Source organism: Bubalus kerabau, chromosome 10 (assembly GCF_029407905.1).
Source record: "Bubalus kerabau isolate K-KA32 ecotype Philippines breed swamp buffalo chromosome 10, PCC_UOA_SB_1v2, whole genome shotgun sequence".
NCBI classification, from domain to species: domain Eukaryota; kingdom Metazoa; phylum Chordata; class Mammalia; order Artiodactyla; family Bovidae; genus Bubalus; species Bubalus kerabau.
Window position 1 is genome coordinate 40,619,153 of NC_073633.1, and position 15,820 is coordinate 40,634,972.

General features: G+C 39.4%; 1 protein-coding gene across 3 annotated transcripts in view; it reads left to right on the forward strand.

The window, feature by feature from the left end:
- EIF2AK4 (eukaryotic translation initiation factor 2 alpha kinase 4) overlaps positions 1 to 15,815 on the forward strand; it is a 98,339-nt gene extending 82,524 nt beyond the window's left edge. For all 3 annotated transcript variants that reach the window (XM_055537349.1, XM_055537350.1, XM_055537351.1), the window contains 8 exons: positions 1,533 to 1,619; positions 7,465 to 7,577; positions 10,571 to 10,629; positions 11,524 to 11,621; positions 12,845 to 12,913; positions 13,596 to 13,640; positions 14,980 to 15,098; positions 15,579 to 15,815. In XM_055537349.1, coding sequence (XP_055393324.1) covers positions 1,533 to 1,619; positions 7,465 to 7,577; positions 10,571 to 10,629; positions 11,524 to 11,621; positions 12,845 to 12,913; positions 13,596 to 13,640; positions 14,980 to 15,098; positions 15,579 to 15,636 — 648 coding nt within the window. In that variant the 3' untranslated portion in view covers positions 15,637 to 15,815. The remainder of the gene's footprint in view (positions 1 to 1,532; positions 1,620 to 7,464; positions 7,578 to 10,570; positions 10,630 to 11,523; positions 11,622 to 12,844; positions 12,914 to 13,595; positions 13,641 to 14,979; positions 15,099 to 15,578) is intronic.
- The last annotated feature ends 5 nt before the right edge of the window (positions 15,816 to 15,820 follow it).

The following is a 15,820-nucleotide window of genomic DNA, read 5'->3' on the forward strand; positions in this document are numbered from 1 at the left end:
AGCGCCTGTGAGAGTGGAGGGCGCCTAGTCATGGCTTCAACAGCAAATCAGCATCTATGGCTTTAGTTTCTGCCAAACTATCTCTATGATTTCATTTGCTTCCTGTGGGAGTTTCTGATTGTTGGAGTAACAAATTACCAAACTAAATGGTTTAAAACAACACTTATTTATTATCTTATACTTCTGGAATTCAGAAGCCTGAAATCAGTTTCACTGGGCTAAATTCATGGTGTCTGGTAAGGCTGGTTCCTTCTGAAGGCTTTAGGAGGAGAATCCACGTCCTTGCCTTTTCTAGCGCCTAGAAGCCTCCTGCATGCCTGCTTGTGGTCCTTTCCTCCGTCTTCAGACTCAGTAGGGTAGCATCTTCCTTCCTCTGCACTACATTTCTGTCCTTCCATCTTGAATTGACCGTCCTGTCCCTTTTTACCAGGACCGTTGTGATTATACTGGGCCCATCCTGATAACCCAGGATAATCTCCCCATCTCAAGATCTTTAATCAATCTGCAAAATCCCTTTTACCATGTAAGATACCATAGTCACAGGTTCCCAGGGGTGAGGATATGGACATCTTTGCAGGGCCATTATCCAGCCCAGCACACTTCCCAGAGGCATTCTGTGTCTAGTGTTTTTAGCTTTGTCTCCTCGGGCCTCTCACTGCTGGCCTAACTCCTGCTCTGGGGGTGGAGATGAGAAGAATGGCGCCACCGAGCACCTGGGCTACCCGTTAAAGTGGGAGGCCTTCAGATGGCTGACTTCTCTGTAAGCAGATCACAGAAGGGGCTGCATTACCAGGTGGTCCTCCAACCTGTACGCACATTCACCCTCACTCATGGTGCCCCAGAGCATGAAGAGACGCCTAGGGAACAGAACCCTACCCTTCCACCTGTTTATTCCACATTACCTGCCAGCAGCTGCTGCTGGCCATTTTTGTGTGTATTATATAAAAATTCATGTCAGAAGTATGCTGAGCAATAAATTATAATCCTTTAACAGAGCAGTATCCTATTCCATTTACTTGTTTCATAAATTGTTAGAGAAGTGTTCTGTCTTAAAGTAAAATTATAAGCTCAGTAATGGTGATTTCAACCCAGCACAGGGATGTCCCCTGCAGGCTTCTCTGCTCTGATACTTCTTTGCTTTACGCTTCAGTTCTGCTTTTCACCTTCTACTGTTTTCTTTTGTTGCCTTTGTTTTCCCCAAAGGCCTTTTCCGTGTGTGTGTGTGTGTGTGTGTGTGTGTGTGTGTGTATTAATATTTAGCAGCAATCAAGATGTGAAGCTTTTGAAAACCTCTTACTATGTCCTGACCACACTGAGTGATATGGCCCCTTAGAACAATAGTGAAAGCACAGAAAACAAAAGAAATCTTATTCCTCCTTTGAATTCTATACTCTTCTTGCTTAATATTTATTTATATAAACCATAAGAGCAACATGTTTAGTTATTCACTTTGAGAACACCCTGAGCACAGTGTTTTCGTTCTCCTTAACTACGTGAAGCTGTTCCAAGTGCTTTGTGTCTATTTGTTTCAGTCCCAAGAGGAATTACAAGAGTACTGCAGACATCATGAAATCACCTATGTGGCCCTTGTCTCGGATAAAGAAGGAAGCCACGTCAAGGTAAAGACCAGAGGAAATCTTTCACAATTCAACAATCAGATTTCCCAAACTGTATTAACCATGGAACGCCCAACCTTCCCACTGAGGTCCTAGCCTTGGGCATGGGTGGAAACCCATTATTTCATTCTCCTTTTGAATTGCTAGGCCTGTTTTTTGGAGAAAGTGTATGAAATAAGGAAGAGAGAATCTGAATTTGAACACTTTTCTTTGAACTTAAAAAAAAATTAAAAAGCTATGACTAGGTTTTTTCTCTACTTTTTTCCCCTTTGTTAAGGAGATAAAAATAACTATTGCTAATATCTCCTGGCAGACATATCTCTAGTTAACTTCCTAACCAATTTTACTATGTTGTATTTAACCAAAAAATTCATAAATAGATTACCTCATAACCTTTATTTCTATTTTTAAAGGGAGAAAAATCAATATATTTTCCCTGTTTTTTGCTTTTAATGTCTTTGTCTGGTTTTGATAGCAGAGGGATTTCGGCTTCATAAATGAGTTGGATCCTCTGTTCTCTGGATAATGTTGTTGTAGAATTGGTATTATTTCATTTTTAAATATTTGCTAAAATTCACCAGTAAAAACACTGGGACCTAGATACAGGGCTATCAGATTGCCTCTTTCTCCTTGAGTTTTGGTAGTTTATATTCCATTTCACCTAAGTATCTAAATATTCCTCTTACTATCTGTAGGATCTGTAGTGATATTCCCTTTCATTCCTGATATGGTAATTTACAACTCCCCCCACCCTCGCTCTTTTTTCCTGATCACCCTAGCTAGAGGTTTATCAATTTTGTCTTCAGAAAGGCAGCTTTTTATGTCATTGATTTTTCTATTTTTTGTTCATTTGTGTTCTATTTTATTGATTTCCTTTTTTTTCTTCATTCTGCTAAATTTGGATTTAGAGACAGTCATTAGTTGAGGTTTGCTTTTCTTATCCACTCTTTGACATTTCCTGCCTTTTATTGAAATGGTTAAATAATTTATATGTTATGCAGTTATTGAAATGGTTGGGCTTAAATCTACCATTTTACTATTTGTTTTGTTTGTTCCATCTGTTCTTTTTTCTACAATTTTTTATTCTCTTTTCATGCTTTGTTTTTAGATCAAATAGTTTTTGTTCCATTTTATCTCTATCACTGGTTTACTGACTATAACTCTTATTTTTAGTGGTATTTTTTTAATGACTTCTCTAGGGTTTGTAGTATACAACTTGCACATTCTGCCTTCAAAAACTACTGTATGCCTTCACATGTAGTGTAAGAACCTTACAACCAAATACTTATATTTCCCCCACCATCCTTTGTGCTATTGCTGCCAATCTGTTTTCTAAATATGTTACTAACTTCATAATACATTGTATTTTGGTTTTAATTAATCAATTACCTTTTACAGAGGTTTTTGAAATAAAGAGGGAATGTCCTTTATAGGACTTCCTCTATAGCTAAGCAGTAAAAAAAATTCACCTGCAATGCAGGAGATGTGGATTCAATCCCTGGGTCAGGAAGATTCCCTGGAGGAGGAAATAGCAGCCCACTCCAGTACTCTTGCCTGGAAAAATCCATGGACCAAAGAGCCTGGGAGGCTATAGTTCATAGGTCGCAAAGAGTGGGACACGACTGAGCCGCGTGCACGTCCTTTGTATTTACCCATATATTTACCATTCCTGGAACTGCTTACTCCTTTGTGTTCAGCCAGATAGTATTCTGATTTTATTTTCCTTCTGCCTGAAGAATTTCTTATTTCTGATTAGTGCAGGTCTACAAGTGATGAATTCTCTCAACTGTTACTAGTCTGAGAAAGTCTTCACTTCACCTTCATTTTTGAGGGATATTTTTGCTGGATATATGATTCATGGTTTATGTTTTTCCTTTTGCTCTTGGAACATTGTCTTGTCTTGTCTTCTGACCTGATAGTTTCTGTTTAAAAGTCTGCTTTGATCCTGTCTGTAATTTATCTTTTTATCTTCTGGCACCTTTTTAAGATTTTCCTCTGTCACTAGTTTTCTGCAATTTGAATATGATGTGCTTTGGTGTCGTGCTTTATGTTCTAATGGTTGGTATTCACAGAGCTTCTTTGAACTGTAGACTTACAGTTCTCATAAAGTTTGGAAATTATTCAGACATTATTTCCTCAAATGTTTTTCTGTCCCTTTTCCTTCTGGGACTCTGATTACAGAAGGTTAATCATTTGATACTGTCCCACAGCTCATTGGGAGAAGGCAATGGCACCCCACTCCAGTATTCTTGACTGGAAAATCCCATGGACAGAGGAGCCTGGTGGGGCTGCAGTCCATGGGGTCACTAAGAGTTGGACACAACTGAGCGACTTCACTTTCACTTTTCACTTTCATGCATTGGAGAAGGAAATGGCAACCCACTCCAGTGTTCTTGCCTGGAGAATCCCAGGGACGGGGGAGCTTGGTGGGCTGCCATCTATGGGGTCGCACAGAGTCGGACACGACTGAAGCAACTTAGCAGCAGCAGCAGCCACGACTGAAGCGACTTAGCAGCAGCAGCAGCACAGCTCATTGAGGCTGTTCTTTTGTGGGTTTTGTTTGCTTTTTCTCTCTGTATGTGCTTTATTCTGGATCATTCACTGATCTTTTCTGCAATATCTTATCTGCTATTAATCCCATCCAGTACATTTCCTATTTCAGGTATTGAAGTTTTTTCATCTGTGTAAGTTACATTTGTGTTGTTTTTTAAAAATGTCTTCCATTTCTTCCCTCATCATAGTTCTTATTTCCTTTATATTCTTTATAATAGTCATTTTTAATTCCATCATCTTGACATTTTTGGTCTGAATTTCTCCTGGTTATGAATCATATTTTCCTTCCTCTTTTTATGCCTGTTAACTTGTGAGTAGTTATTAGACATTATGAAGTTTACATTTTTTTGAACTGTGTTTTATTATGTCCCCCCGCCACCACCACCCCCTGTCCCCCGCCACCCCTGCTTTTTTTGTTGTTGTTCTGCACAGCTTTCAGGATCTTAGTTCCTGAATGGGGATTGAACCCCGGGCTACGGCAGTGAAAGCTCCCAATCCTAACCACTAGATAGCCAGGGATTTACCCTTATGTTCCTTTATATACTGCTGGACTTTGTTCAGGGATGTAAATATCCTTGACTTTTGCTTCATCCTTTCCAGCCTTTAAGTTTTGTTAGGACAGCCTTTAGTCTAGATCTAATTTAGCCCCACTCCTAAGGCAATGTCCTTTGGAAGATTCTGCCTTAGGTTCCATGTATTATGAGGGCTCTCCACTCTGTAAGAACAAGAACTATTTCCATCCCTGTGGATTTCAGGAATTATTATGCCTACTCATTTCTGCTGGTTGTTTCCCCAGCCTTGGATAGTTCCCTCTCTCCCATGCATAGATCAGTTCTCTGCCAAAGATGTGAGTGGACTTCTCTGCAGAGCCTCAGAAATCTTTCTTTCTCTGGGTGTAACTCTCTCCTCTTCAGTCCTCTGCCCCACAGTTTCTAGGCATCCTGGCCTACCTAAGCTCTAGTCTGTCTCCCCGGCTCAGCAAGACTCCTGGCCTCTGGTTTGGCTCCTTCTCCCTGCACCGCAGTCTCAGACTTCCTCAGCACAGTTATCTGGGGCACTCAAAGACTCATTTCATTCCCCTCCTCTCAGGATAACAGTCCTCCACTGCTTGTTGTCCAGTGTCTGAAGAACAGTATTTATATATTTTGTCTGGTTTTCTAGTAGTTTAAGGCAAGAAGGTAGTTCTTACAATAGTTAATTCTTCATGGGAATGTTTGTAAGTCTCCACTGCCTGCCTGCTTGATAAGTCACAAAATCATAAATGACCGTAGTCCTACTGATCACACCTCTTCCAGAGCAGTGACTGCTCCTGTAATATTACCAAGACATGACTGACTAGCCTCTGCTGGATAATTACAGCATCATAACCCACTGCTATAATGATCAGCAAATTTTAAAATCTTGAATCAAAATCTGCTTCCCCAAATTTACATTCACTGGTCCTAGTTCTGCCTCTAGAATGGTCAAAATAACAAGTCTAATGCTTCCTCTTTCTCTTAACTACCTTCGCATGAATTTTAGGAGACCACTGCCATGCAGTGGACCACTTTAAGTGTCCTCTTTCCTGGTTTAAACATTCCAGTTACTTAAGCCATTCCTCATAAAGTGATTTTCCAAATCCTTCACCTCCTAGTTAACCTCCTCTAGACACATTTAACTTTGTCAGTGTCTGTCCTTAAATGTGATACTAGAATTCTACAAGTGCTCTAAGCATATTCTGACTAAACAAGAAGGGTCTGTAGACTCCTTCAATCCAGATGACATATTTCTCCTAATACAGCCTATACATAAACTGACATTATCTACCATGTAGTCCTTTTGGTCCGCTTGAATTCATCATCGGCTGAAACCCACTGGCCTTCCCACAGTTGTCACCCTATCCGACCAGTCTTCTGCAGTGAGGGCTTGATGATAGGACCTCATATTTGTCTCTGTTAAATGTGATCTTGTTCACTTCAGTACATTGTTCCAGCTCATCCAGCTCTTTTGACTCTTCTGCCTCTGTTAGTGGCAGCATACATATAAATACATGTATATTTATAAATATAAAATAGCAACATCTTTATATTTGAAGGGCAAGACATCACTATGTTCACCCATTCAGCAAGTGCATATTAAGCATTCACAGTGTGGAAGGGATTGAATTTAGGGCCATGAGGGATCCAGGGACATATAAGCCACAGGTCCTGCTGTCAAGGATCCTATAATCTGGTGGAGAACAGAAGATATTCATGCATGATTATGAGCTAGAAAATGCTCAATGCCATGAGAGTCCTACAAGAAAATTCTTTGGGGATTCCTCAACCTGAGAGATTACTACAGAGGTAGAAGGGAAGTCTTCAGAGTGGAGGTGCAGTTAATGCTGGACCCCCGTGGATGGGCAGGATACTAAAAAGGCTTTTCAAGCAAAGGAATAACAACGGTAATGGCAGTTCTTTCTGTAGGTGGTCCCAAAGATGGAGGCAGCCCAGCTGAGAACTATTCCGGTATTACCCCAAATAGTCCATTTGGAGTGAAGCAGAATTGTGCAGAGGGGCACTTGAGCAGGAGAATATGGTTCTAGCTGGATCATAGAGAGCCAAAATGCCCAACCAGGGAATTCAGACTTGATTTAGCAGCTAGTGGGAAGCCGGTGGATGTTTTTGGACAGTAGGGAACATCAGAGTATATAAGAAAAATTAACCTGCAGGGAGATGTAACATGGAAGGGAGTGAGGGATAACTGAAGCTGGGGACGGCTGAGGGCAGCATATCAGACTATCCCAAGGCAGGGCACTGGCCATGGGAGTGAAGATGAACAGACGGACGCCATAAAAGTGGGATGACAGGACTGGGGTTTGGAAAGGACGGGGAGGAGTTGTAGAAATCTTGGTGACTGACCCCAGGATGTTTAAGGGGGAAAACACGTAAAGAATCCAATGAAATGGGAGCTGGTTTGTCTTGGCCTTTTTTTTTTTTTTTTAATTCTGTCGTCTATAATAAGCTGTTTGAATCTGGACAGGGTTTCTCAGCAGCCACGTTTTGACATTTTTGGCCAGATGCTTCTTTGTGGGGCTGTTGTCCTGTCCGTTGTAGGATGTTGAGCTGCATCCCTAGCATCTACCCACCAGATGCCAGCAGCACCCCCATAACTGTCACAACCACAGATGTCTCTAATTATTGCCAGATGCTCTGTGGGGAGCAAAATCACCCCCTGGTTAAGAGCCACCAACCTAAACTGTTGACTGAAGAGTCTTACTATGGTACTCTTCAGCTTGTTGGCTTCAGAAATGATGGGTCTGTTTCATCTTTTTAAGGTAAAGTCTTTTGAGAAGGACAGGCAAACAGAGAAACGTGTGCTGGAGTCTGATCTCGTGGACCACGTTGTACAGAAACTGAGGACTAAAGTCAGTGATGAGAGGACTACCAGGTAACGCAGTAAACAAAAGACCAGAAAACCAGCTGCAACTGCCTACATAGAATTTTCATACATTTACTTTAAATGTCAGTTTGATCCTTTGGGGAGATAAAGACAGGTCAGGATAACTTTTTTTTTCCCCAAGGTAACTTTTATTTTTTTTTTTTTTTTTTTTTTTTTCTTTTTCCAAGGTAACTTTTAATGAACCATAGTACAGGTAACTTTCAATGAACCATAGTACAGCTTCTGAATAACTCAGTAGTTTAATTATATAACTCCATGTAAAACTAGTCATAACTTACTCTCAGCATTTGTCCTTCATAACATGTCAAAGATTATTTTATCATTTTGAAAAGCCTGAGGAACCACAGTCTAGCTGCCATTTATCTCATTTGGTCTGTTAATCAGTGAACTGCAGTAGTGTTTTGTCACTGGTTTCAAAAGATCTAATATTCTGGAAAATAATAATGTTCTGGGAAAAGTTCTCACTCATCATAGCAATGCAAATTGGTTCAACTGTCTGCATAGGAATTTAACAAAGTTAAAAGCCTTAAAACTAAAAAAAAAAAAATCACCCAGCAATTCCACTTCAGGAATTTACAGTAAAATTATTCCAAAGGGATAGTACCAAGATGTCTATCAACACACATTGTTTATAACAGCAGTTCTCAAATATTTTGGTCTCAGAACCACTTCATACCCTTAAAAATTATTTGAGGACCCCCTAAGAGCTTCGTTTATGTGGTTTATATCGATCAATATTTCTGTGTTGGAAACTAAAATGTAAACATTTTAAAAATACTTATTCTAAAATAACAATAATAAACTCATTACATGCAAACCTAAATAACAGTTTTAATGGAAATAACTTTTCCAAAACAAAATAAATTTAGTAAGAAAGGTAGCATTGTTTTACATATTTGCAGATATTGTTGTTTTAATTTTTGTAATCTCTAATGCATAAGTAGAAAAAACTACATTGTTTTATTCTTATTATTACTATTAGTCTTATATTGTCTTTTTCTGCATTCAGTCTCTTATGATATACATCATGTAGTCTCTGGAAAATTCCATTACACATTAATGAAAGGATACAAATAAAAGGATAATTAACATTAGGATTATTGTGAAAATACTTTTGACCTTGCAAATACCCTGTGAAAGGATCTCAGGGACCTCCAGGGTCTCTGGGAACCACACTTTGGGAACCTCACTTATATCACAGTAATTCAATGATAGAAGATTGCTCAAATTACAGTAAATACAGTGAAATACTGTGCAGCCTTTAAAAATTATTTTTCTAATAAAGCTGTTTATCAGGAAGGATGTCCACAAATAAGATATGATCCCATTTTTGTTGCAACCAAAATATATAGCTCATACACAGAAAAATGTCTGGAATGATGAACCAAATTTTTCATTTTTATAGTTATTTCTGATTAGTGGGATTACAAAGGATCATTGCCCTTGCTTTCTAAATTTTTGTAAGTCTTTTATTTATGCTTAGGAAAAAAGTACTCTACTGGGGGACTTCCCTGGTGGTCCAGTGGTTGAGAATCCTCCTTGCAGTGCAGGGGACACTGGTTCAATCCCTGGTCAGGGAACTAAGAGCCTACATGCTCCAGGCAACTAAGTCCATGTGCCACAACTACAGAGCCCATGCGCTCTGGAGCCTGCATGCTGCAACCAAGATCTAACACAGCCAGAAATAAATAAAAATTTGTTAATACTTTTTTTGACTTACATCAGTAATTCTCAATCTGGAGTTTTGCCCTTCAGGGGACATTTGGCAGTATTTGCAGACATTATTGGTTGTGGTCTACTACTGTTATCTAGTAAACACCAGGATGGTGGTGGTTTAGTCACGAAGTCATGTTTGACTTGTGTGACCCCATGGACTGTAGCCAGGCTCCTGTATCCATGGGATTTGCCAGGCAAGGTATATTGGAGTGAGTTGCCATTTTCTTCTCCAGGCGATCTCTTCCCAACCCAGGGATTGAACCCGGTCTCCTGCATTGCAGGTGGATACTTTACCAACTGAGCCACAAGGGAAGCCCAGTAAACACCAGGGCTGCTGTTAAACATCCTATAGTGAAGAGGACTGACTCCCCACCTCCACCCCAGCAAAGAATTATCTGACCCAAATGTCAGGCTGAGAAATCCTGGCTTATATAAAATAATGTTCTTGCTTGCATGCCTTCCCTGGCCCTGGCCCCGCCCCTGCCCATCTCCACCTGGCTTGAATAAATTCACTGTCAGGCTTTTTCTAAGGGTATATATGTGTGTATTATATATATATATATAATGTTCTTGAAGTCTCTAGATATTAGGATTAAGAATCCAAATCAAAGGCAGAGCTTTAGAAAACAAAAAATAGTCAACTAATTAATAGTGACTATTAGTAATAGTACAGGCAGACATTATTAAGACACTTAACTGGGCAGATGGGATTTAGTTTTAGCAGGGAAGGGCTTAAAATCTTTCTTCCATGTGAATGATTATTTCCCTGTTTTCCCAAGATAGAGTGCTATTATGTCTCTCAAAGGCTATAAATTAATTCAGTCTTTGAAAGAACATCCATTCACAGCTTCTGAAAGAATCTCATTTACTAGATGTTCTCTTGTGGGTGATCACCAAGGTTGCATCCATAATGAAGGTGGGGCATTGCTAATGTTTCCTTGTATTGTGAGGAGAGCAGAAAGAACACCCATTGTATTTCATTGAAATTAGTTTATTATGTTGAGCCAGTATTCCAAACCCAGCTGAATAAATCAGAATGCTGTCTCTAAGAATGTTAATTTGAAGTGACATCCTTTATAATTTTTATTTGCTCTTAATCAAAAGCATAATTAAGTGAAAATTTTGTTTTCCTCCACTAATAACCAATATTTATTAAATATCAGTATATTTAATAGAAAGCCTCTAAGTGTAGCTCACTATAAATTATGTGTTGCTTTTGTCTTAGTGACTGTTTATTCTAATTGTTTTTGTTTGCTTGTTTTTAGAGAAGCTTCCGATAATCTTACAGTACAAAATCTGAAGGGATCATTTTCTAATGCTTCAGGTATAATTACTAATTGTAACTTAAACATAATAATGCTTGTGTGTGTGTGTACATGTTTGCTCTAAATACTTAGAACTGTGGCTAACTCACTGCATCAGTAATATCCTCTTAAAGTAACATATGTACAATTAGTTAAACCAAAAAGAATTAATCCCTATGAAACTTACATTCTAGAAAATGATAAAAACCACTGGGAGTTTGGTGACTCTTCTGGTCCTGATATGTCTGTCTTATTTTTACAAGTGGTTTAATCTTCCTTTGATTCAGTTTATTATGTAGATCAAATGTGGGTTAAATTTTCCCCATATAGAAGATTGAAGAAAAGTATTTTGAAATGTCCCAGAGACACGCTGTACATTTGTTTCCATGAAAGCCAAGAGGAAACAGTGGTGATAGTTACACCTTTAGTTTTACTACATTTGTCAACCCAAGTGAAAAGGAAATGTTCCAGTGAAGTCCACGAGAAGACATTACTTGACTTTTAAGAGAATTAAGTCTTTTGGGTTCATTTCTGTTAGCAGGCTTTCTGCCACTATCAGATTTCAAATACTTAGAGGAATTTAAAGAATTATAGTTTGGGAAATGTTAAGCTTGCCTTTTTTTTCCCGTAGGTTCATGAGGTTTGACTCATATTGCCTCCCTGTGCCTTTGTCACCTCCCACTGAAGGAGGGAAGGCTGGTGATCCTGACAGAAGTGTCAGAACTACTAGGGGATAAGTGGCGTTCTGGGTTTATGGGCAAGTGCAGACAGTTGCAGAGACAAAAAACAAGGCTTAGACATAATCCAGTCCATAGAATCACCCCGAAGTGGATTCTAATCATCTCTGCCAGCTCTGTGGTATGTAATAGAAAGTGGGACCAGATAAGGCCATAACTGCCAAAACTCTGTTTCAGGTTTGTTTGAAATCCATGGAGCAACGGTGGTTCCCATTGTGAGTGTGGTCGCCCCCGAAAAGCTGTCAGCCAGCACCCGAAGGCGGTATGAGACTCAGGTACATGGTCAGAGTGTCCTCGGCTTTCCAACATGAGCCGCAGAGGAGGAAGAAAACAAGGAAGGGAATGAAGGAACAGTGTCCTGGAAATGTTTTTCTTCCCAATTCCTGAACTTGGTGACTTCTGAAAATTTCACCAACACAAAGCATCTCAGGTGCCAAATTTCTGCCCCGTTTGTCCTCCAAAGAGGCCTCAGTGTACACTGTGGGCACCCAGAAGCAGCTGTTGTCAGAATTACTGAGTCCAAACAAAAAGCTCCTGATCCCATTTGGTTTTGTTGTACATAACAAAGTAGAAGAGATCCTCCACAAGACGTGTAGCAGGTTTCTCTCTGCATACATGTTTTTGGTATCTGTTATTTGCCTGATTCTGTGCTAAGTGCCAGGTAAAATGGAAAACACGTGACATGGCCGCAGTCCTCAAAGGCTTTCTAACCTTAGAAGCATATATATAGTTGGAGAATAGAAGAAAATCAGTACTAGGATGCTGGATTAAGTATACTGAATGAGTGTTAGAGTATGCTACAGATATGGGGGAGAGAGAAAGGTCAGTGTCTGTATGGATGATCAAGAAAGTCTTCATGGAGGTGATCCCTGAAGGATTTCAGCAGGCAGAGAGGGAAGATGAGGGTGTTCCAAATGGAAGGGACAGAAGGAAGGACAGCATAGAAAAGCTACTGAGCAGAGTTGGGACACTGGCCTCACTTGGGAGTAGGGTATGAGAGGGTAGCCATTACTTAGGAACGTAATTAGACTGAGACACAAAAGATCAAGTTACCTCCTTTTGTTAGCTTTCCTGGCTGTTTCTCAGTGTTGGGTGGAAACTCACTTTTCATATCTACCATATTTCAGTTCCATGTTCTCAATGCTGTCACTGTCCCCTTCTTTAATTTAGCTTAATACTAAAATCTCCCTGCTTCCGCATGCACTGTTTTACCGTACTGAGCTTTTATTACATGTCAGTTCAAAATTATAAATAAATAAGTGGATTAGTAAACAAATGATCAAGGTAGGCTATAAAATCTCATTTTCCCTGAGGTCATAATACACTAGACACTCATCTTACTGAGGTGGATGAAGAGCAAGTCCTTATATATTTGGGATCCCTTTTAAAGGCTTTGGTTTGTCATCTGTGATTGTTTCCTAGAATAAGAACTGAAATGGCAATAAAGATGGCTTGATTGGACAGGTTCTGAATTCTAACACACTTTCCTTCTTGTTAGGTACAAACCCGACTTCAGACCTCCCTTGCCAACTTACATCAGAAAAGCAGTGAAATTGAAATTTTGGCTGTAAGTCACTTTCTTTAACTTTCTGAGGATGGCTTTTGTCCACACTGTCAAATTTTTGCTCATTGTCAACAGAATTGGGATACAGGCCTGTTTCTCCTAGTTTCTTCCTCTGAAAGATTGGGAGGAGGGGGACTGAAAATGAAAATCATTTTTCTAAATGTTTCAGGCTTCCCTGATAGTTCAGTTGGTAAAGACTTTGCCTGCAATGGAGACCCTGGTTTGATTCCTGGGTCTGGAAGATGCACTGGAGAAGGGATAGGCTACACACTCCAGTATTCTTGGGGTTCCCTCGTGGCTCAGCTGGTAAAGAATCCACCCACAATGCAGGAGACCTGGGTTTGATCCTTAGGTTGGGAAGATCCCCTGGAGAAGGGAATGGCTACCCACTCCAATATTCTGGTCTGGAGAATTCCATGGACTGTACGGTCCCATGGGGTCGCAGAGTCGGACACGACTGAGCGACTTTCACTCTTTCACTTTGCAGGCCTTTGCAGGTAGTGCTGCCAAAGCTTTGTGGTGTGATGTGTTAGTTCTAAGTGCTGAGATCACATCACTGCCAAATTCAATAAGCAGCACAGAAGCATCCCCTTCATGCTGCTCCATCCAAAGGGACTCCACAGTCACAAGTCAGTATGTGCTGCTTAGGATCCCTGACATGATGTACATTTTTGTGTATCAACAGGTGGATCTACCCAAAGAAACAATCTTACAGTTTCTGTCATTAGAGGTAAGCAAGATGAACTCTTCTGCACTAGTCTTTAAAATCCCAAAGTTTGCTGTTGACTTGCCAAAAGAAAGTTGAAAGTGACATTATTTTCTTTATGATATGAGGTATTTTGCTAGCAGTCCCAGGAATTTAGGAGCATTGTTTCTTTTATGTGATATGTATTACTAAATCATACTTTGAGGGAATCACACTTTTCTTTTTTTTTTTTTTTTTTTACATTTCAGAGATGTTTTTAACAAACACGTAGGGTTTTTACTGTGTGTCCAGCTCTAGCAGGCCTTGTTCTAAGCACTTTAGGAATATTAACTCGTTTAATCATAACAACCCCAAGGGATACATACTGTTACCTTTTTACAGATCCTTATTTTACATTTTATGGAGAATAGAAGCAGAGAGGTTAAACATCTTACTCAAAGTCACCCAACTAGGGAGTTGCAGAGCCAGGATTTGAACCTAGGCAGAGCAGTGGAATCTACATTCTCACCCACTATACTGTGCTGCTTCAAACAAACCTTCATTCCAAATAGGGAAGGTCATTTGCAGAACTAAAACTATATGGAAGATCTTTCTGTAAAAATTGAATGTAGGTCCTTTTTTATATGCTTTTTTTCAAAATAGGTATATACCTTTATTATCAAATAGCCTAACTGAACTTTTTTAAAAATTTAATATATACCTTTGCTGTAAGAATATTTAACTGTAAGAATAACTACATGTGATTTTTGCAGCATATCTAACCAAAGAATACTGTTGTCTATCCAGAGTGTTTAGTCAGATTAAGTTAGATGAAAAATGAACTTTGCCCCAGAACTGACATTTCATGCTATATTTTAAGGTTATTCTCCATTTATATAAAATATTGATTATATTCCTTGTGCTGTACAATATATCCTGTAGCTTCTCTTATAAGCTAACTTCCCCCTTCCCTGTCCTCCATCCCCACTGGTATTCTCCTGTCTGGTAAATAAGCATATAGCACAATACTGGTTTGTGCTGTATTTACTGATTTACTGCTTCATGAGCCACTCAAAACAGGTGCACATCATCTCACCTAAAGTCAACAGTTGGCAGAAATAACTGGGGTAGTCACATTAACACAGTGGGGCTGCAGAATTCTTAGGCAGGTATATATAAAACCAGTAAGCTGGTTTTATAAAGAAATTCAGTTCTTCAGAGGAAGAACCCTCGCAGTCTCCCCACTAGTTCTTTCCCCCTGTAATTGATCTCTTCAGTGTACTTAGAGGGGGGATGGCACTGACACCTCATTAGTGACCCAGGAAAAGCCAATTAATAAACCCTAGTACCTGTTGTGTTAAGTCTTATCTATATTTTTTCCTAGTGGGATGCTGATGAACAGGCATTTAACACAACTGTGAAGCAGCTGCTGTCACGCCTGCCAAAGCAAAGATACCTCAAATTAGTCTGTGATGAGATTTATAACATCAAAGTAGAAAAAAAGTAAGTTATCACTGAGGCATTGCAGGTTTCAGTATAAGGTAAAAGTCAAGCTGGGGGGATGGGGGGCATTGTTTGTTTTTAGGAGTTTTCCCCCAAGAAGGGGTTTTAGAGTGACAAATATGTTATTGTCTTGTTGAGGTTAGATGACTAATAAATTACTATGTTAGAACTGCAGTTGCTGACCAGTAAATACATGTCCAGACTGTGAATCACAGTCATGCTCTTATCAATAACAACACGGTGATCTCAGTAGCAGCTATCCCAGTTATCATTTTAATCACCCAGGTAACTCCTATGTTTTATGTCCCCTTGTCAGAATGCCAGTTGTTCATGTTTTCAAACACTAAAATGTTTTTAGTGACTAGCCTTCCATCTTGTTTTTGATTACATAGAACTCCTACAGTTAAGTGTTCTAAAAATAAATTATCAGCCGCATTCTTTACCCATTATACTGATCCTGTCTTCTCCCTCTTCTTGCAGGGTGTCTGTGCTCTTCCTGTACAGCTACAGAGATGACTACTACAGAATCTTGTTTTAATCCTAAAGAGCTATCATTACATTGTTCAAACAGGCAGGAGCTTATACTACAAAACATTGTACATTCATTGTAATTTTAAATTAGCTTTACATTCTAAGCTGTCCTACAAAGCTGAGCTTTGTAGGTTTTTCATGTGTAATATATTATAAATTTATCTTTTGAATAAATGTTTTCATATATCTGT